At 44.9% G+C, this 26102-nt stretch overlaps 1 protein-coding gene across 1 annotated transcript in view; it reads right to left on the reverse strand.

Moving 5' to 3' along the window:
• Gna14 (G protein subunit alpha 14) overlaps positions 1–26102 on the reverse strand; it is a 178500-nt gene that overhangs the window by 5933 nt on the left and 146465 nt on the right. Inside the window, exons 3-5 of the mRNA XM_052188756.1 lie at positions 15133–15287; positions 12302–12430; positions 416–545 (exon numbers count right to left, since the gene is read on the reverse strand). Of these exons, the coding sequence (XP_052044716.1) occupies positions 416–545; positions 12302–12430; positions 15133–15287 (414 nt within the window). The remainder of the gene's footprint in view (positions 1–415; positions 546–12301; positions 12431–15132; positions 15288–26102) is intronic.

The following is a 26102-nucleotide window of genomic DNA, read 5'->3' on the forward strand; positions in this document are numbered from 1 at the left end:
TGTTTCTTGTTGGTTTGGTTTGGGTTTCTTGAGACAGGGCCTCACTATGCAGCCTTGGCCAGCCTGGAACTCACACAGATCTGCCTGTCTCTGCTTCCACAGTGCTGTGATTAAAGGTGTATGCCACCAAACCTGGCTGTGAACTCTAATGATAACTATCTTAGTTATCATTAGAAACTTATTTTGTTGTTAAGTAACAAGTGACTATATTTAAGTCAGCATTAAGGGACATTAGCACTGAGTCTGGAGTGCACCTGTAGATTGCATTGGTAACAGACACCTGAGTGCTGGTGGAGAAGAAGGGTCTGTTTCCTCACTAGCTAGCTTCTTGAAACATTGAAGAAGTAAGACTGCCTTCCACAGCTGCCACCCCCACCCCAGCAGCAAACCCCTGAGTTCCCAAACCCTAACATACCTCATTGTCACACTCAGCCAGAACCTGGTCATATTCACTCAGAGCAACCAAGAAAATGATGGAAGTGACACTCTCAAAGCAGTGAATCCATTTCCGTCGTTCAGATCGCTGGCCGCCAACATCCACCATCCTGTTCAACAAAGGCAGACGGTCAAAGGTGGGAACACACAACTCCAGGGAAAGGATACAAGCCATTGCACCTTTGAATTAGTGACCTTTAGGGTCCTCGGTAATTTTTAGAAGGGAGTGGGCTCTTAAGGTTAGTGTGTTAGGACAGTGCTGCATAGGCAGTGAAGAACATCAGTGGTTTCCAAGCAGAGGACTGAGATGGAGCCTGCCTGGGGATGCTGGATAAGAACCTGCTGCAGTAGTCCTGGCAGGAAACACCAACATCATAGAACACGAAAGGAACAAAGGCAAGCCTTCCTCCTGGTACCACTGCTTTCTCAGGACCTATATTTAAGTTATAATTTGTATTGTGCTTTTTATAGTGTGTGTGTGTGTGTGTGTGTGTGTGTGTGTGTGTGTGTGACATGCTAGAGTTACAAGTAACTATGAACCACTCAATGTGGATGCTTGGGAACCTAACTCTCTTAGCCATTGAGCCACACCTTGGAGGGGGATAGACCCCCTCCATCCTGATCTTGCTTTCATAGTTCACCTCAATTATCCATAGATCCTTTCTGTTTTCTGGATCCCATCCCTTCTTCCCAAAGATGTTACCTGTGTTCAGGAGGTATTTCAGGGACTTGGTTCAGGAACTGCTGATGTAAAGCCCTAAGCATTACTGAGTCCAGTGGTACCATTCTAAAGGAATGGCTGCCACGCCACTAGGCTCTGCTGCTGCTGCTGCTGCTGCTGCTGCACAAGATGCAAGCTCACTATTACTAGGTCTGTGGATACTTTAGAGAAAACTAGTACGTTTTAGGTAAAATACTTGTTCTGAAGTTAGTGCAAATGTTTTTCTAACACTGGCAGACTATATGGGTCAAGTAAAGCACATAAACTGCCAGTTCACACCCACTACCCCACACTTCATCTCATCCACACCCCAATTTCTGAAGACCCTAAGCCAGTTTGGTTAGACAGTCCACAGGCTCGTTGTGGCTCCCATGACTGCTATGTGGAAAGGAGTCTTTGAGCCATTTTCTAGAGGTGCAGACAAGCCTGCAATGCTATGCATGCTGCTTGCCTCGTGTTGCAGAGACTTGTTGTGTGAAGACATTCTGCAAAGACCTCAACTTCAAGCATCAGAATTCTTTATCCAGAAAGAATGCATGGGGGAGGTGCCACAAGCTGCAAGGTGTCGCCACAGGTGACATTAAACCCACTCCTAAGGCTCTGGAAAGGTAACACCTGTTCACCAAAGTTTTGGCAAACTCTCATTCTGAAGTGTTTGGGAGGTTGCAAGCAGCCTTGAAGTTGAAAAGCCTCCAGGGGGCAGCTTGGGAGATGGCACCCATGAAATTAGACATCTCTAACAAAGATGCAGAGAGTGTTTTTACACTACCCCCCCCCATTTGACACATGCAGGAGTTCTAAAACAGAATTGTAATATAGGATTCAATCTGGGAAGGCTAGAGATGTATAAAATGAACCTTGTTTAAAAGGATGAGGGAATACTAGATACAAGGGATTTGAGGGTTAGAGAGGTGTCCCCTTGTTTAGAGCTCTTATTACAGTTGCAAGGGACCTGAATTCACACCCACATGGTGGCTCACTGCCACCTGTAATTTCAGTCCCAGGGGTCAGATGCCCTCACTGTCTCCAAGGGCCCCAGTCCCAGGGGTCAGATTCCCTCTCTCTCTCCAAGGGCTCCGGCATGTACGTTCTGCACATGCATATACACTGAGGAACACACACATACACAAAATAATTTAACTGCCTTGAAATTTTCAGTGCTTTCTAAATGCCCTGTATTTTAAATTTATTTTTCCTGTACAAATTTCAGGAAAGATCTGTTCATCCTGAGTACTGTTATATAAATAGAAATGTGTGTGTGTGTGTGTGTGTGTGTGTGTGTGTGCATATAAGTACTCCATATATCAAACTTTCTTTATGTTTGTACATTTCACAAACAAGCCACACCAAATTTATTTTAAAATATCTTAGTCAATAATAAATCAACTTTAGAACACTTTAACCTTTTATTGTATAAACCTTGTAGTTTTTAGAAATATTTAACATCATACAGTGATGTAAACTATTTTTTAATTTTATCACCTTTTTCTGTTATTTATTGAAAATAAGTAAAAACATTTTATGATAAAATTGAAGATTTACATGGAAAATATTTCTGATAAAATTGAAAAAATATATAGAAAAATACATTAAAATTGACAATTTTCATGGAAAATTAAAGAATAAAATGGTAGGCATAAAAACATTGCTAAATTAATTGAAAAGGGAAGTAGAAACAGTTTATGATATAATTGAAGATTTACATGGAAAATATTTCTGGTAAAACTATAGAAAAGTATAGAAAAACGTTAAAATTGAAGATTTTCATGGAAAATTATATAGATATAATAGTAGGCATAAAAATATCTGTAAGTTGATTGAAAATGTCATTATAAACATTTTCTGATAAAACTGAAGATTTACATGGAAAATATTTCTGACAAAATTCAAGAAATATATAAAAACATGTTAAAATTGACTATTTCATGGAAAATTATACAGATAAAATGGTAGACATAAAAAGCATTTCTAAATTAATTGAAAGTGCAATAAAAATATTTTGTGAAAAAAGAGATTTACATGAAAAAATGTTTCTGATAAAATAGAAGAAATATAGAAAACATGTTAAAATTGAAGATTATCATGGAAAATAATTCAGATAAAATGGTAGACAAAAACATTACTAAATTAATTGAAAGAAGAATTATGAACATTTTATGATAAAACTGAAAATTTACATAAAAATATTTCTGGCAGTCTATGTCTTCTAATTGGGGATTGAGTCCATTGATGTTAAGAGATATTAGGGAATAGTGATTGTTGCTTCCTGATATTTTTGATGTTATTTTTATGTTTGTATGGTTACCTTCTTTTGGGTTTGTTAGAAGATTACTTTCTTGCTTTTTCTAGGGTGTAGTTTCCCTCCTTGTGTTGGCGTTTTCCATCTATTATCCTTTGTAGGGCTGGATTTGTGGACAGATATTGTGTAAATTTGGTTTTAAAAACCATGGAATATCTTGGTTTCTCCATCAATGGTGATTAAGAGTTTGGCTGGGTAGAGTAGTCTGAGCTGGCTTTTGTGTTCTCTTAGGATCTGTATAAGATCTGTCCAGGATCTTCTAGCTTTCATCATCTCGGGTAAGAAGTCTGGTGTGATTCTGATAGGTCTGCCTTTATAAGTTACTTGCCCTTTTTCCCTTACTACTTTTAATATTCTTTCTTTGTTTGGTGCATTTGGTGTTTTGATTATTGTGTGCTGTTTGGAGTTCTGAAGGCTTCTTGTATGTTCATGGGCATCTCTTTCTTAAGTTAGGGAAGTTTTCTTCTATAATTTTCTTGAAGATATTTACTGGCCCTTTAAGTTGTAAATCTTGTAAATCTTTGCTCTCTTCTATACCTATAATCCTTAGGTTTGGTCTTCTCATTGTGTCCTGGAGTTCTTGGATGTTTGGAGTTACAAGCTTTTTGTATTTTGCATTTTCTTTGATTGTTGAGTCAATGTTTTCTATAGTATCTTCAGCACCTGAGATTCTTTTTTCTATCTCTTATATTCTATTGTTGATGTTTGCATCTATGACTCCTGATTTCTTTCCAAGGTTTTCTATCTCCACAGTTGTCTCCCTTTGTGATTTCTTCATTGTTTCTACTTCCATATTTAGATCCTAGATGGTTTTGTTCAGTTCCTTCACTTGTTTGTTTGTGTTTTCCTGTAATTCTTTAAGGTATTTCTGTGTTTCCTCTTTAAGGGCTTCTACCTGCTGACCCATGTTTTCCTGTATTTCTTTAAGGGATTTTTGTGATTCCTCTTTAAGGGCTTCTACCTGTTAACTCATGTTCTCATGTATTTCTTTTTTTTTTTTTTTCTTTTTTTCTTTTTTTTTCTTTTTTTCTTTTTTTTTCTTTTCTTTTTTTTTTATTTGATATAATTTATTTACATTTCCAATGATTTCCCCTTTTCTAGCCCCCCCACTCCCCGAAAGTCCCGCAAGCCCCCTTCTCTTTCCCTGTCCTCCCACCCACCCCCTCCCACTTCCCCCGTTCTGGTTTTGCTGAATACTGTTTCACTGAGTCTTTCCAGAACCAGGGGCCACTCCTCCTTTCTTCTTGTACCTCATTTGATGTGTGGATTATGTTTTGGGTATTCCAGTTTTCTAGGTTAATATCCACTTATTAGTGAGTGCATACCATGATTCACCTTTTGAGTCTGGGTTACCTCACTTAGTATGATATTCTCTAGCTCCATCCATTTGCCTAAGAATTTCATGAATTCATTGTTTCTAATGGCTGAATAGTACTCCATTGTGTAGATATACCACATTTTTTGCATCCACTCTTCTGTTGAGGGATACCTGGGTTCTTTCCAGCATCTGGCAATTACAAATAGGGCTGCTATGAACATAGTAGAACATGTATCCTTATTACATGGTGGGGAGTCTTCTGGGTATATGCCCAGGAGTGGTATAGCAGGATCTTCTGGAAGTGAGGTGCCCAGTTTTCGGAGGAACCGCCAGACTGATTTCCAGAGTGGTTGTACCAATTTGCAACCCCACCAGCAGTGGAGGAGTGTTCCTCTTTCTCCACACCCTCTCCAACACCTGCTGTCTCCTGAATTTTTAATCTTAGCCATTCTGACTGGTGTAAGATGAAATCTTAGGGTTGTTTTGATTTGCATTTCCCTAATGACTAATGAAGTTGAGCATTTTTTAAGATGCTTCTCCGCCATCCGAAGTTCTTCAGGTGAGAATTCTTTGTTTAACTCTGTACCCCATTTTTTAATAGGGTTGTTTGGTTTTCTGGAGTCTAACTTCTTGAGTTCTTTATATATATTGGATATTAGCCCTCTATCTGATGTAGGATTGGTGAAGATCTTTTCCCAATTTGTTGGTTGCCGATTTGTCCTCTTGATGGTGTCCTTTGCCTTACAGAAACTTTGTAATTTTATGAGGTCCCATTTGTCAATTCTTGCTCTTAGAGCATACGCTATTGGTGTTCTGTTCATAAACTTTCTCCCTGTACCGATGTCCTCAAGGGTCTTCCCCAGTTTCTTTTCTATTAGCTTCAGAGTGTCTAGCTTTATGTGGAGGTCCTTGATCCATTTGGATTTGAGCTTAGTACAAGGAGATAAGGATGGATCAATTCGCATTCTTCTGCATGCTGACCTCCAGTTGAACCAGCACCATTTGTTGAAAAGGCTATCTTTTTTCCATTGGATGTTTTCAGCCTCTTTGTCGAGGATCAAGTGGCCATAGGTGTGTGGGTTCATTTCTGGATCTTCAATCCTGTTCCATTGATCCTCCTGCCTGTCACTGTACCAATACCATGCAGTTTTTAACACTATTGCTCTGTAGTATTGCTTGAAGTCAGGGATACTGATTCCCCCAGATTTTCTTTTGTTGCTGAGAAAAGTTTTAGCTATCCTGGGTTTTTTGTTGTTCCAGATGAATTTGATAATTGCTCTTTCTATCTCTGTGAAGAATTGAGTTGGGATTTTGATGGGTATTGCATTGAATCTGTATAGTGCTTTAGGCAAAATGGCCATTTTAACTATATTGATTCTACCGATCCATGAGCATGGGAGGTTTTCCCAGTTTTTGAGGTCTTCTTCCATTTCCTTCTTCAGAGTCTTGAAGTTCTTGTCATACAGATCTTTCACATGTTTGGTAAGAGTCACCCCAAGATACTTTATACTGTTTGAGGCTATTGTGAAGGGGGTCATTTCCCTAATTTCTTTCTCAGCCTGCTTATCCTTTGAGTATAGGAAGGCCACTGATTTGCTTGAGTTGATTTTATAACCTGCCACTTTGCTGAAGTTGTTTATCAGCTGTAGGAGCTCTCTAGTGGAGTTCTTTGGGTCACTTAGGTAGACGATCATGTCGTCTGCAAATAATGATAGTTTGACTTCTTCCTTTCCAATTTGTATCCCTTTGACCTCCTTATGTTGTCGAATTGCCCGAGCTAGTACCTCAAGTACAATATTGAAAAGATAAGGAGAAAGGGGGCAGCCTTGTCTGGTCCCTGATTTCAGTGGGATTGCTTCAAGTTTCTCTCCATTTAGTTTGATGCTGGCTACCGGTTTGCTGTATATTGCTTTTACTATGTTTAGGTATGGGCCTTGAATTCCTGTTCTCTCCAAGACTTTAAGCATGAAAGGATGCTGAATTTTGTCAAATGCTTTTTCAGCATCCAATGAAATGACCATGTGGTTTTGTTCTTTGAGTTTGTTTATGTAGTGGATTGTATTGATGGATTTCCGTATATTGAACCAACCCTGCATTCCCGGGATAAAGCCTACTTGATCGTGGTGGATGATCGTTTTGATGTGTTCTTGGATTCGGTTGGCAAGAATTTTATTGAGTATTTTTGCATCGATGTTCATAACGGAAATTGGTCTGAAGTTCTCTTTCTTTGTTGGATCTTTTTGTGGCTTTGGTATCAGCGTAATTGTGGCTTCGTAGAAGGAGTTGGGTAGTGTTCCTTCTGTTTCTATTTTGTGGAATAGTTTGAAGAGTATTGGTGTTAACTCTTCTTTGAAGGTCTGGTAGAATTCTGCACTGAAGCCATCTGGTCCTGTGCTTTTTTTGGTTGGAAGACTTTCTATGACTCCTTCTATTTCTTTAGGCATTATGGGACTGTTTAGATGGTCTAGTTGGTCCTGATTTAATTTTGGTATTTGGTATCTGTCAAGGAAATTGTCCATTTCCTCCAGATTCTCCAGTTGTGTTGAGTACAGGCTCTTGTAGTAGGATCTGATGATTTTTTGGATTTCCTCAGTTTCCGTTGTTATATCTCCCTTTTCATTTCTAAGTTTGTTAATTTGGATACTTTCTCTGTGCCCTTTGGTCAGTCTGGCTAAGGGTTTATCTATCTTGTTGATTTTCTCAAAGAACCAGCTCCTGGTTTTGTTAATTTTTTGTATGGTTCTCTTTGTTTCTACTTGATTGATTTCGGCCCTGAGTTTGATGATTTCCTGCCTTCTACTCCTCCTGGGCGAAATAGCTTCTTTTTGTTCTAGGACTTTCAGGTGTGTCATTAAGTTGGTAATGTATGCTCTCTCCATTTTCTTTTTGGAGGCACTCAGGGCTATGAGTTTTCCTCTTAGCACTGCTTTCATTGTGTCCCATAGATTTGGGTATGTTGTGTTTTCATTTTCATTGTGTTCTAAAAAGTCTTTAATTTCTTTCTTTATTTCTTCCTTGACCAAGGTATCATTGAGTAGAGTATTGTTCAGTTTCCACGTGTATGTGGGTTTTCTGTTGTTTCTGTTGCTATTGAAGACCACTTTTAGTCCATAGTGATCAGATAGGAGGCATGGGATTAGTTCTATCTTCTTATATTTGTTGAGGTCTGTCTTGTGACCAATTATATGGTCGATTTTGGAGAAGGTACCATGAGGTGCTGAGAAAAAGGTATATCCTTTTGTTTTAGGATAGAATGTTCTATATATGTCTGTTAAATCTAATTGGTCCAAAGCTTCAATTAGTTTCATTGTGTCCCTGTTTAGTTTTTGTTTTCCTGATCGGTCCATTGAGGAAAGTGCAGTGTTGAAGTCACCCACAATTATTGTGTTAGGTGCAATGTGTGCTTTTAGTTTTAATAAAGTTTCTTTTACGAAAGAGGGTGCCCTTGCATTTGGGGCATAGATGTTCAGGATTGACAGTTCTTCTTTTTGTATTTTTCCTTTGACCAGCAAGAAGTGTCCCTCAGGGTCTCTTTTGATGACTTTGGGTTGAAAGTCAATTTTATCTGATATTAAAATGGCTACTCCAGCTTGTTTCCTGAGACCATTTGCCTGTAAAATTGTCTTCCAGCCTTTTACTCTAAGGTAGTGTTTGTCTTTGACCCTGAGGTGTGTTTCCTGTAAGCAGCAAAATGTAGGGTCCTGTTTACGTATCCATTCAGTTAGTCTGTGTCTTTTTATTGGGGCATTAAGTCCATTGATGTTAAGAGATATTAAGGAATAGTGATTGTTACTTCCTATCATTTTTGACGTTATTTTTTAAATTTGATTGGTTAACTTCTTTTGGGTTTGATGAAAGGTTACTATCTTGCTTTTTCCAGGGTGAAGTTTCCCTCCTTGTATTGGTGTTGTCCTCCTATTATCCTTTTTAGGGCCGGGTTTGTGGATAGATATTGGGTAAACTTGGTTTTGTCATGAAATATCTTAGTTTCTCCATCTATGGTGATTGAGAGTTTTGCTGGATATAGTAGTTTTGGTTGGCATTTGTGTTCTCTTAGAGTCTGCATGAGATCTGCCCAGGACCTTCTAGCCTTCATAGTCTCGGGTGAAAAGTCTGCTGTGATTCTGATAGGTCTTCCTTTATATGTTACTTGGCCTTTTTCTCTTACTGCCTTTAGTATTCTTTCTTTGTTTAGAACATTTGGTGTTTTGATTATTATGTGACGGGAAGTATTTCTGTTCTGGTCCAGTCTGTTTGGAGTTCTGTAGGCTTCTTGTATATTCATGGGCATCTCTCTCTTTAGGTTAGGGAAGTTTTCTTCCATAATTTTATTGAAGATATTTGCTGGCCCTTTAAGTTGTAAATCTTCACTCTCATCTATGCCTATAATCCTTAGGTTTGGTCTTCTCATTGTGTCCTGGATTTCCTGGATATTTTGGGTTACAAGCTTTTTGCATTTTGCATTTTCTTTAACTGTTGAGTCCATGGTTTCTATGGAATCTTCAGCATCTGAGATTCTTTCTTCTATCTCTTGTATTCTGTTGTTGATATTTGCATCTCTGTCCCCTGATTTCTTCCCAAGGCTTTCTATCTCCAAAGTTGTCTCCCTTTGAGTTTTCTTAGTTGTTTCTACTTCTGATTTTAGATCCTGGATGGTTTTGCTTAGCTCCTTCACTTGCATGTTTGTGTTTTCCTGTAATCCTTTAAGAGATTTTTGTGTTTCCTCTTTCATGAGCTCAGCCTGTTGACCAAAGTTCTCCTGTATTTCTTTAAGAGATTTTTGTGATTCGTCTTTCATGACCTCAGCCTGTTGACTAAGGTTCTCCTGTATTTCTTTAAGTGTTTTTTGCATTTCCTCCTTGTTGGCTTTTGTATTCTCCTGGATTTCTTTCAATGATTTTTGTGTTTCCCTTGCAAGGGCTTCTAACTTTTGATCCATTTTCTCCTGAATTTCTTTAAGTGTGTCCTTCATGTGTTCCTGTACCAGCATCATGACCAGTGATTTTAAATCCAAATCTTGTTTTACTGGTGTGATGGGGTATCCAGGACATGTTGGTAGAGGAGAATTGGGTTCAGATGTTGCCATATTGCCTTGATTTCTGTTAGTGACGTTCCTGCGTTTGCCTTTTGCCATCTAGTTCTCACTGGTGTTAGTTTGTCTTGTCAGTGCTGGACTCACCAGTGCAAGCTGCCCCTTCCCAGTTGGCCTCTGGTGCACAGCTTACCTCCTGCACTGCTTGTAGACAGGGTGCTGCTGCCTAGGCTGTTCAGATCCCAAAGCAAGCACCCGAAGGCTCCCGCTGGGGTCCGCTGGATTCACTGGAGCACACTGACTTCTCCCAGCTGGCCGCCTGGAAACCCAGCTAGCCACTTGCAGGACTTGGAGATGTGGTGCTGCCGCCCAGGCTGATCTGGGCAGCAGAACTCCCAACCGGGTTGGTGCACACAAGGCTAGCCTAGCTGCTCAGGCCCTGAGTCTAGGCAAAAGCCTGGCAGGCCAATGTCGGTGCAAAGTTCCCCTCAGCTGTGGGTGTTAATTGGGTGTGTCAGGTGGCTAGGATGGTGGCGTGCGCGAGTTCCCTGAGAGTGCTGGGAGAGTCTGCTGGGCTAACAACCTCCTGGCTGGGTCAGCACACAGATGGCCCAACGAGCAGCCCAGGGCCTGACCGTCTGAGACCCCTGCTATGTCCGCCTTGGGCTATGCCTATTAGCTGGTTTGGTTTTGCCGGCTAGGTCTCTCTGGCTTCCCGTAGGCAAAATGGCGGTGGTATGCAAACGGCCCCGATAAACAACCTCCTGGCTGGGTTGGCACACAGATGGCCCACCGAGCAGTCCTGGGCCTGGGGGCAGTCCAGGGCCTGACCGTCTGAGACCCCTGCTATGTCCGCCTTGGGCTATGCCTGTTAGCTGGTTTGGTTTTGCCTGCTAGGTCTCTCTGGCTTCCCGTAGGCAAAATGGCTGCGGTGCGCGCTGTCCCAGGCAAACAAGCTCCTGGCTGGGTCGGCACACAGATTGCTCGCCGAGCAGCCCAGGACCTGGGGGCAGTCCAGGGCCTGACCGTCTGAGATCCCTGCTATGTCCGCTTCGGGCTATGCCTGTTAGCCGGTTTGGTTTTGCCTGCTAGGTCTCCCTGGCTTCCCTTAGGCAAAATGGTGGTGGTGCGCGCGCCGGCCCGGGAGGAAGAAAACCTCCTGGCCGGGTTTGCACCCCGGTGGACCCCCGATCAGCCCAGGGCCTGGGTGCAGGCCAACGCCCGTCGGGCTTAGACCCCCGCGATGTTGGTCTCGGGTTATATTTGCGTACCTCAGTCTGATTTCTCTGGCGACCGAGAACCAATATGGAGCCCTCGTAACTGACTGGCGGGAGGCAGAGTTCTGATGTGGCTTCTGTGTGGTGAAAGGCACTGTAAATCCGCCGCTGCTTGCAGCCTGGCTGGCCAGCGATGGCCAGTGGTCTTGGGCGCTGGGTCTGCCTGGACCCTGTCCGCTTGGTTCCACTGCTGATGGCCCTTCCTCTGGACCAGCCTCTGCTGCTGCTGCTGCTGCTGCTGCTGCCCAAAAGTTCTCTCTCATGTATTTCTTTAAGGGAGTTATTGAAGTCCTTCTTGAAGTCCTCTATCAGCATCATGAGATGTGACTTTAAATCCAATTCTTGCTCTTCCTGTGTGTTGGGGTATCCTCAGCTTGCTGTGGTGGAAGAACTGGGTTCTGATGTTGCCAAGTAGCCTTGGTTTCTGTTGGTAGGGTTCTTGTGCTTGCCTTTCTCCATCTGGTTATCTCTGGTGTTAGTTGGTCTTGCTGTCTCTGGCTGGAGCTTGTCCTTCCTGTGGGCCTGTCAGCCTGTGTCTGTACTCCTGGGAGACCAACTCTTTTTCTGGCAGGGTCTGTGCACAGAAGGCTATGGAGCTGCCTGGCTCCCCAGTGTAAATGGCTCCTGGAAGGTTCCTGTCCCAGCTGATCCACTGATCATATGCCCTGTGAGCTCCTAGCTGTTCCTCTCCAGAGGGATATTGGAGAGAAGGTAGAGATTTCACCTCCATGCTCAGAAGTGAAAGCACTGCTGGGAGAACACGCTCTCCTGGCGGGCTGTGCACTGAAGGCTGTGGAGCCGCCTGGCTCCCTGGTATAAATGGCACCTGGAAGACTCCTGTCCCAGCGGCTCCACTGATCTGATCATATGCCCTGTGTGCTCCTATCATAAACTTTTAATACATACTTTTATATTGGTTTTTCCTTAAGGATAAATCTCAGACACGGTAACAAAGAAAGAAAAATCCTATTCAACATTAGGGAAAAGATATCAGTAGATTGTATGGTTACAGGACTGCTCACCTGTGTGACTACACATATGAAGGCTTCTTCCCAGTACAAAGAGGCCAGAAGTCCCTCTGTTGTGGAGTGTGAGACACCCCCCTCGAAGGCTATCCCAGCCTAAGAGGGGCTTAGGAACTGAACATCTAAGACTCACCTGTGGACTTGCCCCCTGAACAGATAAATCCTTAAAGGACAAGTCTTGGAGACGGACTTACCGGAAGATGATGTTTTCCAGGTCAAATGGATATTCTATAATGCCAGTGGTGGGCACTCGAACACGAAGCACATCCTGTTGTGTTGGCACGAAAGAGGGCATGGCAATTCGGTCAATGTCCATCAGGTAACTGCGACATTAAAGAGTCAAGATGCCGAGGCTCTGTTTTGAGAAGGGAAGATACCCTTCCTTGCTCAGGGGAAGTCCTTCCTGACCACAGGGTCCCCACAAGAAATGGAGGCCTGCAGTGGCATTCGGTGGTTACTATGCTAGGCCTCTCTATCCTCCCAAGATGGTTCTGAAGGGACCGGCATTCAGAAGCACATCTTTAAGCCTTCTGAGAACACAGGTCACCCCATTTCAGTTCTCAGGGCATCGTCTATGTGGCCATGAGAAACGCAGCAGCCTGGAGACCCTGTTCTCTGCGGGCTTTGATCAGTGAACTAAGAGCAAGCACCTTATACAAAAACATGCAGATGACCAGCAGGCCACGGAAAAATTCCCTCAAAGCAAAATCACATGTTAAGCACACTCTAAGTGAGACCTCTAAAACAATCAAAATTTGTCTCATGTTATTTGGAACTATGTATTGAAGTTCTGACTTTAAAATACATTTTTTTCTAAAGTGAAATAAAAGAATGCCTTTAAAAAAAAAAAAAAACCTCCAGGCAGGCTATATAGCTAGGGGGTCAGAGGGCCTGCCAAGCATGCACACAACTGGGGTAATCCCCAGTGCCGCCTACAACAGGTGTGGTAGCATGCATCTGCAATCCCAAAATTCAGGAGGAAAGATAGGAGAATCAGAAGCTCAGAGCTGTGCTGAACTACATGGAGAGTTCAGCCAGCCTAGGCTACAGACTGTGTCTTTTAAAATTGTTTAATTGCTCTAAGTCCTTACAGAAGGCCTCACTAGCAATAGAGTTGGTGGCTCTGTTGCTTTCTGAGTACAACCTAGATGTCCAACCTAGAGATTTAAAATGCTGGCCCAGCTCCCAAACTTATTATCTTCCTATATTTCAGTCTTCTCCCTTTATCCAGTGTTCCACTTCATGGTATCCATGGTTTCAGATACCCAATGGCCATTTATGACCCGAAAGTAGGAAATGTGAAAATAATGCTAGAAATAAATGATCCATCTTTAAAATTACTTTTGTGTTCTGCAAAGCTATGGATAAGAATTCATAAGTTTTCAATCTAGTGCCATTCTGAGAAGCAGGATAAAATCGGTGGCTGTTCCGAGATGTGAAACACACTTTTTCTAATGTAGCTGCTATACTGTGTACAATGCCCACCTGCCAGTTACTTTCTAGCTGTCACAGCTCTCACTGTGTCATGGGGTCACATTGCCAATAAAGAGTAGCTCTAATTTTACTTTATGTGTCCTGGGTAATTACCTTGGTTTTAGTCTGTGTACGTCTCTTACTGTACCTCATTTATAAGTTCATTTTATCATGTTTATGTATGTATAGAAAAAATACAGAATGCAATATCATTTGTAATTTGGGGCATCTGCTAGGGACTCTTGAAAGTGGTCCAAAAGTAGGTGAGTGAGAGGTAAGGAAGACGCACTAAGTGATTGATTAACTGATTGATTGATTGATTGAACCAGCAGACTACAGTGTCTGAGATTAGAGGGCATTGACTGGTTGCCACATAGCCTTTAGCATACTATCTGGTACTAGCAGATGACTAAGAACCACTGGCTTGGACCAGGAAAAATGCACAAGTGACTTATGTCATAAACTTGGGGTGGCTGTGGGGGTTGTTGTTTTGTTTCATTTTGCTTTTTGCTTTTTTGAGATAGGGTCTAACCCAGGTTGCCTGCTGACCTGAAACTCACCTAACTGGAAATGTCGGAGAACATTTGGTCCCCTGTTCTCACTTCCCCAGTGCTGGCATCTAGGCATGAGCCACCACATTCACAGACTCAAGGCTGGCAACTATTTCCCTTTATTAAATGCTACTGTTTTCTGTATAACTCTGTTTATCTCCCCAGCCACCCCTGACACGCCTGGCTGTGGATTTTCTTCTGTTTCCAAGATTTATGCTGAATTAACCTTACAGTAGTTCTGTCGAACTTTCTCCAAATGGATGTAAATCCACAGGCTTGTCCTAGAGCCAGTAACAATGGGCTGCCTACAGAGAACAGGGTCTCCAGGCTGCTGCTTTTCCCATGGCCACATAGACGATGCTCTGAGAACAATGGGAGGTGGAACCACGCTGCAGAAGCATGAATGAGCAGCAACCCCAAGAAGTAAACTGTGTGCTCAGTCACCTACGGGTCACACCCAGTCCTAGGGGACTCTTAAAAAAAAAGAAATGTCCTGATTTCTCCAAGATAGTGTGCAATAGAAATTTTCATGGGTTGGTGCTAGAGCTTTGTGGATCCAAAATATATAAGTGGTTGACTTTCTGAGAGGGTCAAACAAGCCAGTGCGAGAGTTGTGTGTGCGTCTTGCAGATGCCAATGTCTATCACTAGAGGGCACCACAAGATCAGCACCTGATTCAAGCACCGCCTAAGCCTGCCTGTGGTTTCCAGAGGGATACAGAGAGGAAGAAAGTGAAAACCAGGGGCAGGTGTGTTCTTTGCTTAAATCATAAGCTCTGCTCCAAAACTTAGGTCAGTTCCACTAAAGGGAATCTCCAGTTTAGTCGGGTGAGAGAAGGTGAGTGCTGATCCCAGGGGGCATCTGGGAACCCACAGAGGATTAGGGGAGAAGAGGCTAGGAGTCATACCAGGAAGTCAGGGAAACCCCTGCTGCCTCTTCACTGCCAAGGAAGTGAGGCCTCACGGAGTTGGCCTAATGAACTGTGGCGGCTGAGTACTCACTACTTGGCAGAGTCCGACAGCTGGTACTCCCTCCTCCTGTCATAGCACTCCTGGATTCCTGGATCCTGCCACAGCTGCTTGATGGCGGCCACCTGGTCTCTGGAGAGGGCGGAGACTTTGTCTACTTCCACTTCCCTGATGATCTGGGCATTTTCCTATTCAACGGAAAGAAAATACCACACTAAGCAAAGGAAAGGATGAAGTAAGGGGATAATCTGGCTCTGGCGCCTGGGGGTGGAGGGCTCAGACAGGTGCTGGGCTGTGCTCAGCCAAGCCCTCAGAAGACTAGGCCGGGTGGTTTGATTGCTCAATCTAGAGAAGTGAGCCACAGACCACACCAGACCTGCACCTCCAGTCCAGCAATAGCAGAGGCTCAGACCCGGCACCCAGGTGTGACCAGAGACACCCATGCCATGTAGCCACCTTCACGTCTACATGCTTTCTACTCATTCCAACATCCATGTAGCCAGCAATGGACACAAACCGTTGTATCCGTTACAAACCAGAAGTGGACTGGCCCCAGGTGTAAGAACAGGGACACACTTATCTCTGTAAATGGAAAAATCAATGCCGGCTGTCACCCTGCCCTTTGTCTCCCTCCTAAGTTTTCTCTTTTTCTTTGTATTTCTTTGAAGTAGATTTTACTTTGTAGAGCAGCGTGAGGTTCAGCAGAAAGCGTCAGCTCAACAGAAAGTCCCCATATGCCAGCCGTATAGCCCCACGAATCAGTGGGCAGTTCTTTCCCAACTAGGAACTACTCCCAGATCACCTGCTCTGCGTGACAACCACTAGACTGTGTGTATTCCAGCTGTTGGTCTATTAGCACACTGAGGATCACAGGCAGGAGCTTTGTGAGAGCAGATGGCCAATGAATACTTCTCACTTGTAAACCTAGCACATATCCATCGCACCTGGCCCTCTGCATGTGTTCCCTTCCACTGTCCTTAGCCAGAGCGTGATCCATGGTTCTGGATAGCCTTGCCTAGAGCACGGGCACTGTCCCCATCTTCCGGCTTCCCACTGCCTCTACCCTCTCTATCTGAAGTGGCCATGTACCTCTGTCTTCAAACAAGTCTGGAAACTCCACAAAAACAGAGTAAAATCTTACTTGTGCTTTTATCCAAGAGCCCAGCTCCGTTTCTGCAAGCAGTTGGCACTTTTCCTTGATATGTAAGCTCAGTAAACACAAGTGGTACATGTATCTATGTAGCATGTCAGAAATCCACAGCCATGGAATTGAATAGTACAGGAAAACGCCTGTGCAGAGAGTAGGGAGCCCAGAGGAATTCGGGGACTCACCGTGGGGGCTCTCAGCCAGTTATCTCGCTGACTCTGCACCTTCTTGCATAGCATGCGCCATAGGTTGTTTTTCTAAATTTAACTGTGAAGTCCAGCTTTGCTGTTGAAAATTAAAGCCAAAGAGTAGACAGGGAACTGAGAGGGGGTGAGGGTGGGGGTCGCAAGCATCAATGTGTGTCTAGGAAGCAGATGAATAGGTGGGCCTGCTAGTCTTAGGAGTCTCGGGGAAAACAGTCAAACTGGAAGACAGACGTGTTTGGGAGCAAGCCAGCAGTTGCAGAAACATTACCAATGGCCAGGCTCTCAGAGTTCAGAACAGACCTAGATGACTGTGGCAGAGTAACCATTTTATGTACAATTGCAATATACAAATAAGAAGGGGAAACACACGGGGCTCAACAAGAACTTTCTTTTTCCTGTTTCTCAAAAAAACAGCATTTTCACGGCTGGGAGAGGGAACACAGAAGACAGAAGATGTGTGCCACACAGAAGTCCCCAGGCCACCCATGAAAGGGCCACAGATGCCGTGATACCTTCACCCAGGGCCCTGTGGCTGCTGCTGAGTGTCCCTGCCAAGCACTGTGGGCTTCTGGCTGCAACCAGCAGGCTGCCCAACCTCTGTCAGGGCCTGATCACAGGGGCCGCCATTCTGTCAATTGCCCAGCACAGCAGCCATCTCTGCAGGGCTTTTGTTAGGTAACCATGTGTTTGTGTTTTACATTTGTTTATGTATTTTAATTGGCAAATTGATTCTGCATAGTTATAGTATATATACCACATGTTCTCTTGACATATGTAAATAATGTATATGGCTAAGCCAAGCTATTTAAGGTGTGTGTGTGTGTGTGTGTGTGTGTGTGTGTGATCTTTGCATGTCAAGAAACACTAAAGAGATACTCTCTTGGCAATATTCAAGGAAATAATACACCATCTCTAACTTAATCACCAGGAGGTATGGGAGGTCTCTTGAACAAATTTCTATTTTCCAGCTGACATTTTAGTTAAAATTAATATTCATTGGTATATTATCAATGATAAAACCTTAACTAGATACTGCAGGAAAGGTCTACTGACATACAGTAGCCATAAACACAGCAAGCTTTATTTTAAAAGTGAGGAGATATATATAATTTCAAAATGGAAGTTCCCTGCAGCACAGGATTGTCAATGTGTGCACAGTCTCTGATCCATGTTTTCACAACTCTGTCCATGTCCAGAGTCCACTGCACACTCTACTAAAGCTTGTGAGGGAGGCTCTGAGGCTCCGCAGCCATTGGTTTTTGAAGTCTTGCTGTGGGACCAGTGAAAGGCATCCTGTTTTCTGGGAGGGACGGAAGGTCAGTTTGCCATGGCCTCAGACACTAGGCTCCTGACACAAGGCCCCAGCTCCATAATTCTATGGCCATCAGTCACTGAGGGCAAAGCCCCAAGCTCCTGGTATTCTGTCTAAACTCCACCCCCACAGTTACCTGGCAACAGCCAAGTGGGCCTGGCCCACTATAAAAGAGGCTGTTTGTCCCCCCACCCTTACCCCTTATTCTCTTGCTCTCTCTCTCTCTCTCTCTCTCTCTCTCTCTCTCTCTCTCTCTCTCTCTCTCTCTCTCTCTCTCTCTCGCTCCTCTCTCTCTCTCTCTCTCTCTCTCTCTCTCTCTCCCCCTCTCCCCCTCTTGGGCTCTTCTCCCTTCCCCCTCTCCCTCCATGGCCATGACTGGCCTCTACTTTTCACTCCCCACAACTCTCCACTAACAATGTACACTTTAAAACCACCGTGCTGGAGCAATGGAGCAGGTCTCCCTCTCAAGATCAGTGTCTCATCTCCTGCAGGGAACTCTGCACTTGCAGCCACCTCACCGCCAAGCCAAGCCATGCCCCCCACTCCATCTTCCTCGACATCCATCAGCATCTGTGGTGTCTAAGAGCTAGAACCTGCTGTCCTCAGCCTCCATGAGGCCAGTTCCCCAGGGACCTCAGACTGCCCTTCCCCAACCCCAGGGCGGGGGTCCTGCGGCTTCTCACTGCCCTTGGCCTGAGCTCTGGGCGGCACTCGGGACCCCATTTTAAACCCACATCTTGCAAGCATTGCTACCAAGGAAATCCGGTCAGCTGTGCCAGAGCTAGAATTCACATGCACACAGGCACAGCTAGAGTGAATGGTGATCGTGAAAGGCAGGGCCTGTGGCCTTGACTAAACTGTAAGGATGGTTTCTATCAGTCCCTTCTACATGTTCCTGGATTACAGTTAATTATGAAAAGACTTTGGACTTTTAGGACACAGAATCGACGCAGTAGCCACTGAGCTGGGAAAACCAGAGACCCACTCCAGCTTGCCCACACTAGGGCTGGTTTTCTAGTCAACCTCATTGCATGAGGCAGCAGGTCCGGGCCCTCAGCATTCCCAAGCCACTGCTTCAGTCATGCTCAGCTCCTCCAAACCCTGGTTCCGCTTCCTGGCCTGCATAGACACATGGGTAGGCGTAGGAAAGCATGCCTGCTCTTCCAAGTCACCTGTAGGGAGGGTGGGGTCTACCCCCTCCTCGTGGGCTCCCATCCCCCCTTCATACCCACATTGCCAGATACACAGAGGCAGCTGCTTTCCAGTGCCTTCCTCTCCATTCCACAGTTATAGCACAGTCCGTGTAATTAATTCACCACTCCACAGCAGTCTCAGTCAAAACCAAAATGTTACGCCAGTGCCTCCATTAAAGGTCTCCTGATTCTGTTCAGGGTCAGAATTCCCTGCCATCACGGGTCCAAGTAAAACTACCATCTCCGGCATCAGTTGGGATGACCTGAGTGTTTCTAATTCAAGCTCAGGCCTATAGGCCACATGCATCTCAGAACAGCTATGACCACAGCCTAACACAAAACCACAGACTTACTTAAAACAAGATAGCTTTTCTGTTGTTGCTGGTTTTTTGTTTTGTAACCTGATTGCCCAGCCCCCACACATGGTTTTTGGAGATGAAGTCATGACACGATGGCAAAAGGCTGGACATTCCTGGAAGGGAATGATGATAAGAGAAACCATCATATAGTGGCTCATGCCTTTAATCCCAGCACTCAGGAGGCAGAGGCAGGCAGATCTCTGAGTCAAGGTTTGCCTGGTGTACACAGTGAGTTCTAGGACAGCCAGGACTATACAGAAAAAAAAAAAAAGTATCTCGGGGAACCCCCCCCCCAAAAAAAAACAAAACAAACAAAAAACAACCCTAAAGGGAGAAAGAAAGAAGAAAATGCCTGTGTGTTCAGAACAGGCCCTGGGTTTGTTTGTTTGTTTGTTTGTTTTAAGTACTTTAGGCCTAAGGCACCTAGAATCATAACAGTGGAACCCACGGGGAGGGGTTGGGGGAAGGGCAGGGGCTCACTCTGTGGCTGAAGAAAGCTGCCCCTCCCGTGATCCCTTCTTTGGGAGGGTTGCACGTGCCCAGAGGCCTTGCCATGTGTCCGATGGATAGACAGGGTTTCCTGCCACCAGCTTGCTCCTCCTGCCCTGGCTCTCAAGAGTGAGTGGCCTTAGTTTTCAGCGCTGTCAGTTTTACAGAAGAGGTTCAGCCCAACAAACCTAAGATCTGCTCTTTTTTTTCCTCTTTCAGTTTCTGTTCTCTGTCCAGATCTGTACCCTGTACCCAGACACTGGCATGCTGCCATTTATTTCATGCCCCTGCCCAGTCCAATGGGAGTCCCTGTGGGGTGGGGGTGGGGAAGCTTCATTGCACATTGTTACTGAGGGATCCAGGCTCACCCCAGCAGGTGTCCCTACCAACATCCTGGGCCCTGGAATCCCACACTGCAGAAAAGCGAGGAGAGCAGGTAACAGCGGGCAGAAGTCTGTGAGCCAGGTCAGCTCTGGATGCAGGAGACATCATGTCTAGGCACAGGTCAGTGCCCAGGATTGGTGAGAAGTGTCCACTGAGCATACATAGCGAAGGCAGGGAAAGCAGGCTGCCTGTACTCAGATGGAAAAGAAGTGGAATTGCTTGAAGGCAGCGCGATGTCTATGCTACTTACAGTCTCACAAAACCTCTTATGCCAAGGTGACTTCTGACATATGAATGACTCCAGTGTAGTCAGTCAAACTGGAGCTGGTGGACCAAATCCAGCCCCTGACTCAGTTTGTGAAGAACATTCTTCTGGAATGTAGCCTTGCCTGTCACACTGCCTCCTTTCTCACTGACCACATCAGTGCTGATGCCGGGCCAGAACCCAGATGGACTGCAGGGATTTAAACGCTCCCTTGGCACACACACACACACACACACACACACACACACAAATGCTTGCTACACCTGGAAACAGCTGGACAGTTAAATGCACCCATGTAGCACACCCCTGTTCCTTTATAACTGGATTAATTCATCTGGGGTCTGTTTGACGAAGGTATCATTCTCCAGTGGGTAGTGTGTTTTTCTTTTTTAAAGACCAGGATATGTTTTAGTAGGGTGAGGTGGGAGGCATGGGAAGAGGAGTTGAGAAAGGAGTAGAGGCAGGGGGAGGGGGGGAGGGGGAGGGGGAGGGGAGAGGGAGAGGGAGAAGGATGAGAGAGAACAAAGTGAAAGGGAAGGGAAAGAGAAAGAGGAGAGGAGAGAGGCTGGAGAGGGCCATGGAGGAGAGGGAGAAGGAGAAAGCAGGGTCAGCCAGAGAAGCAAGTCAGAAAGAGGAGGGGCAGAGAGAGGAGGGGCCAAACAGCTCTTCCTATAGCAAGCCAGGCCTACCTGGCTGTTGCTAGGTAACTGTTGGGTGGACTTAGCAGGATGCCAACACTGGCTACTAAAATGTGACTGTGAAAACCCTCATCAGCTGTTCTTGTATTCAACCTTACAGTCCCATGGAGAAGATGCTAACAGACACCCACAGTGTGAGAAAAGAACTTTTGAAAATGAGTAAGAGAGCAGGGAGGGAGGGGAAGATGGGGGAGAGGAGAGGTGGGGAGGGAGGAGGGGAAGAAGGGAAAGGGAGAGAAGCGGGGAGAGGGGAGAGGGAGGGGGATTCTACTTATATAACTTTATCTACTTCAAGACTTTCAAAGAACAATGGCTGGTCAGAGCTAAGTTAGATTGAGATGTTGCCCTGAGACTGGAATCCTGTAGCAAAATTAAACTACCACCCAGTGGGAAAAGTTGAAAGTGTTCTTATTTTGATTAGTTTACAAAATGTAGAGAATTTTCCATTTTTTTTTCCTTAAAAGCAAGCCATGATGGCCTGAACTGGTTACCCAGAGGTGTGATATCACATTGCTTGTTTTTTATAAAGTACTTATGATGCATCAATCAGCTCAGGGTCCATGATTAGCTGTCCCTATAGAACGTATATCTCCGGCATCACACTGGCCTCTGCAGAGGTGGACACCCCTACCCCAATTTTATCTGGAGCACTGTTCATTCACTGGTGCCAGCGACTGCCTCTAGGAGGACTTTCACACACCTCTAGATCCTTCCCAACTCCCTAAAGCAGGTTTCAAGCACAAACAATGGGTAGTGTGTGTGTGTGTGGGGGGGGGGGGGGGGGGGGCTCTGTTAAGCAACTGCGGCTAGGCAGATCCGCCCAAGGCTGCCCTGCAGCGGCAGTACTGAGCACTACAGGTCTTTGATGGCACCAGGCCAGAGCCCCTGACTGGACATCTCTGCTTCAAGCCCACCTTAGGGTCAGCACAGTTCCAGAATTCTCGTGGATACTTTCTAGGGCTTCTGAACATTTTTCTCCTCCTGGCCAAGGGGCAGAGAATTCATGGGCAGTGGTGCAAACAGACTGGGACCTGGGGATGGACCGGAAGTGGTATTGGTGCTAGAGCAGTTCATGGGCCTCTGCCTCTGGCAGCATTGAGAGAATATGGCAATTCTGGTTCCAGCTGCTCCTTTTCTGTCTTCACCTGGATCCACCTTACTGGGTCCTAATTTACAAACTGGGACACGCTGAGCATCGTGTGTGAGTCTTTTATGTCTAAACATTTCTGCTTTCTTGGGCTGATGTGAGCATCAGCAAATATAACATGTTCAGCTCAGGCCTGGACACAGGGAACTTTCAGCAGAGGACAGGATCACGCTCCTTAATCCATTCCCTTCCCACCTTCCCAAACACCTTCCTAACATGCAGCTTAAGGGACCCAAGGAGTCTGGGAGAGCCTCCTTATCCCTGGGTTTTATATTTGTGACTTTACCTACTCACTGTTGGTATTCTGTCTAAGCTCCACCCCACACCTACCTGGCAATAGCCAGGTATGCCCCGCCCCATAGATCTGGCCCACTATAAAAGGGGCTACTTGCCCCTCCTCTCCCTCTTTGCTCTCTCCACTCTCCCACATACTCTCACCTCTCTGCCCCTTGGGCTCTCCTCCCCCCCCTCCATGTGGTCATGGCCGGCCTCCACTCCACTTCTCTACTCTCTCTCTCTCTCTCTCTCTCTCTCTCTCTCTCTCTCTTTGCCTTTCTCTACCACTAACTCCCATCCCCTACTCTGAATAAACTATTCTATACCATGCCTGTGTATGTGTGGTCCCTCAGGGGGAAGAGGTGCCTGGACAGGGGCCTGCCTGTCCTTCCCTCCTTCCCCCACACCGCCGTGCCACACTCCCTTAACCCCCAATTCTCTCCTTTTTAAGCCCCTTCACTCACAATTTATTTATAGCCTCCACTTCAAATCACAGCATTTCCATGGCCATGCTTGAGAACAGAGTCAGGGGGAGTGGGAATAAGCATTCTTCTTAGATGTCCTAAGTAGGCTGCCAGTAGAAGGTGTGTGCCAGATTAAAGGCACAGCTTCTCACCTCAGAAATACAGATCAGAAGTACGGCTTTGCACTATAAAAGATTTAATTAAGAAAAAAAAAATCTCACACAGGTTTGCCTAGTCATTTGGGTTTTGGTTCCTTCCAGATGTAGTCAAGTTGACAATGAAGACTAACCAAGACACACAGTGACTTTTTACCGAGTATTCAAAAGCAACCATCAGGGTTTCAGGAGGATGAACGATTTGCATCTCTGCACAGCATTGGCACCACTGAAGACTAAAGACCAAGATGAGCTTCAGCAAAGAGCCAAGGAGGATGGGGCCAAGGCTTAACGTGCTCCCTAAAAATCATCAAGAACCCAGAATGCTGTTTCGCCTCTCCTACATCTTACAAACCCTCACAAGAACCAGAAAGATAGTCGTACATACCCACAGAAGACCAGAGCACCTCAAACTGTCTCCCACAATGCACATGCTCCATGCGTGCCACAACATAGCCCAGACACTCTCCTACTACAGGGAAATCAGGGTCGCTGCTGGCTCGTGTTGTCACTGGGTACTCAGGAAGTCATACAGGTTGTAGGTTGAATTCAGTTCCTCACAAATGGAGGACTACTGCTTTTAACAAAATCTTAATCACTCAATTTTACCAATAAAGAATCAGGAGCCAGATGCTGGGGTGAAAGTCTACTAGCTCAGCAAGGTGGAGAAAGTACCCAGTGCTTCCTCCACAACCAATGTCCCAAAAGAGAAAGGCCTTCTCCTTCATGCCATCTCAAAACCCCTTCAAACTCAATGCCCCTCCCTTCTACTTCTTGTGTGTTTCCCTGTCCCTCCTCCTGACTTCCTCTCACTCTCTGGCAATAGTTGCTTGCTCCACCTCTCGATCTATGGCTGACTTTATGTAATTCTGTTTAAAATAAACAGAAAGCCCTCGATTTGAAGGTGTGTGCTAGGGCTGAGCTGCACCACAACTAGAAACAGATTTGTTTGTTTGTTTTTTTTTCTAGTAAATAACACAGTCTCCAGGTTCACAGTGTGATCAAATATCCTGCAACAGATTAAGGTTCCCATTTTCTTCTCAGCTGTCATCAATGGTTTCTGGAAGGTTTTGGTAGCTACCCACTCGCATCAAGACCACTTAGTTTTTGAATCCTGACAAGATGCTACACCAGGATTGAATGCTAGATCTTTTCGCATGGTGATGGGGAGGGGACTTATCATAATCTATAACTTATACTGGTGACATTATATCATCACTGACTATCTGGGGCCATAAACAGGAGAACTAGGCCATATCTGCTATTCCTTTTGTGGGTACTCAGAAGTCTACCATATAAAAAGAAACAATCCCTCTAATTCCTTCTTTGTGGCAACCCTTCTTTTGTCTCTGAATGTTCTTTCCTTTCGTTTGAAAGGGAGTCCCCATCCCTGCTCTATCACTCAATCCAGTCACGGAACAGATAAGCCATCATGGTCCTGCACAGACTAACGAGGAGCCATGAACTATGGAGGCCACGTTAGAATTCTGCCCAGCTCATGGTTTTGTCACAGTTGTGAGGAACTTTGCTGCTTATCCCTGTCTACTTGGCTTACGTTAAACAGGGACCACGACACGTCCTATAGGATGGAGGCCAGTTACATTTGCTGTAATTGTAATATTGAGATGGCCCCGATATTAAAAAGATACACTGTTAGAATTAGAAACCGAAGGTGATCAGGCTTCCTTGAAGAAGTGATGCTTTGCCTAGGATCCATAGAAATTATCTAAAGGACGCTGATTCTCTTTTCATTGGGGTTACTGTGGGGTCTCAGCAAATCATCAGCTGTTCAGGAGGCCTCACATCTCCAAAGCCCTGCGTGTGTTCCACCACCTAAGCTTCCTTTCTTTGTATTAGGTCACTTTTTTGTATTGTCTGCTTTTTAAAGGTAGATATTTTTATGGTTCTTATGTATTCTATAAGGAAATAAACTAAAAGGAAAATTGTAACCTCGCATAAACTGAATAATGACTGTGTGATTGATGTTCTAGAGTCTACCATGAGCAGTGTCTCATTTGATCATTACAACCCTAAGGAAGTTAACAGTTTAATATCCCTATGTAAGTGAAGCTTAGTGAAGGTAAGAGGAAGTATTAGTCTGACCACGGAGCCCAGGCTGTTCACATACAAGGCTCATTTAAATATATTTACATTTTAAACAGAGGAAGGAATGTGGAGGTGGAGGGCTATAAAACTCTGCAGCCTGGAAGGAGATGGCTGTATGTGCTAGGACAGTCGGTGTGTGGACCAGAGGTCATTTTCTGCATGCTTTGTCTGACAAACACTGTGTTCCATTCTAGTTCTCTGGAGGTGAAAGCACAATTTCCCTCTCAAAATGGAGGGAGGGGGACCAGAGAGATGACTCAACAGTCAAGAGCATTACTGCTCTTGTAGGAGTCATGATTTCTGTCCCCAGCACCTACCTCAGGCTACTTACAATGAGAGGCCTGTAACTCCAGCTCCAGGGGTGGTCCAGGGCTCTTTGCTGGTCTCCCTGTGCGCTCGCATTCATATGCACAGACTTACTCATAGATACACAATTAAACTTAGAATCTTTTTCTTTTTTTTATTCAGAGATAAATGAGGATCTCAACAGGAGTGGGAAAATTTGTAGGGGAGTATTTGAAACCAGATGTTTCTATACAGAAGACTTTCCAATACCCACCATATAACTCAGGAGTGAAATATTTTCTTTAAAGGAGAATGGAAAATTAAGGTTAGCCAAATACTGCCTGAAGGTATGCCCTTGATGCCAACCCACATGGTCTTTCACTCTTACTGTAAGAATATGAACATGTAGGGGCTGGAGAGATGGCTCAGCGCTTAAGAGCACTGACTGCCCTTCTGAAGGTCCTGAGTTCAAATCCCAGCAACCACATGGTGGCTCACAACCATCTGTAACAATCTT

The sequence above is a fragment of the Apodemus sylvaticus genome, chromosome 1 (genome assembly GCF_947179515.1).
Source record: "Apodemus sylvaticus chromosome 1, mApoSyl1.1, whole genome shotgun sequence".
NCBI classification, from domain to species: Eukaryota; Metazoa; Chordata; class Mammalia; order Rodentia; family Muridae; genus Apodemus; species Apodemus sylvaticus.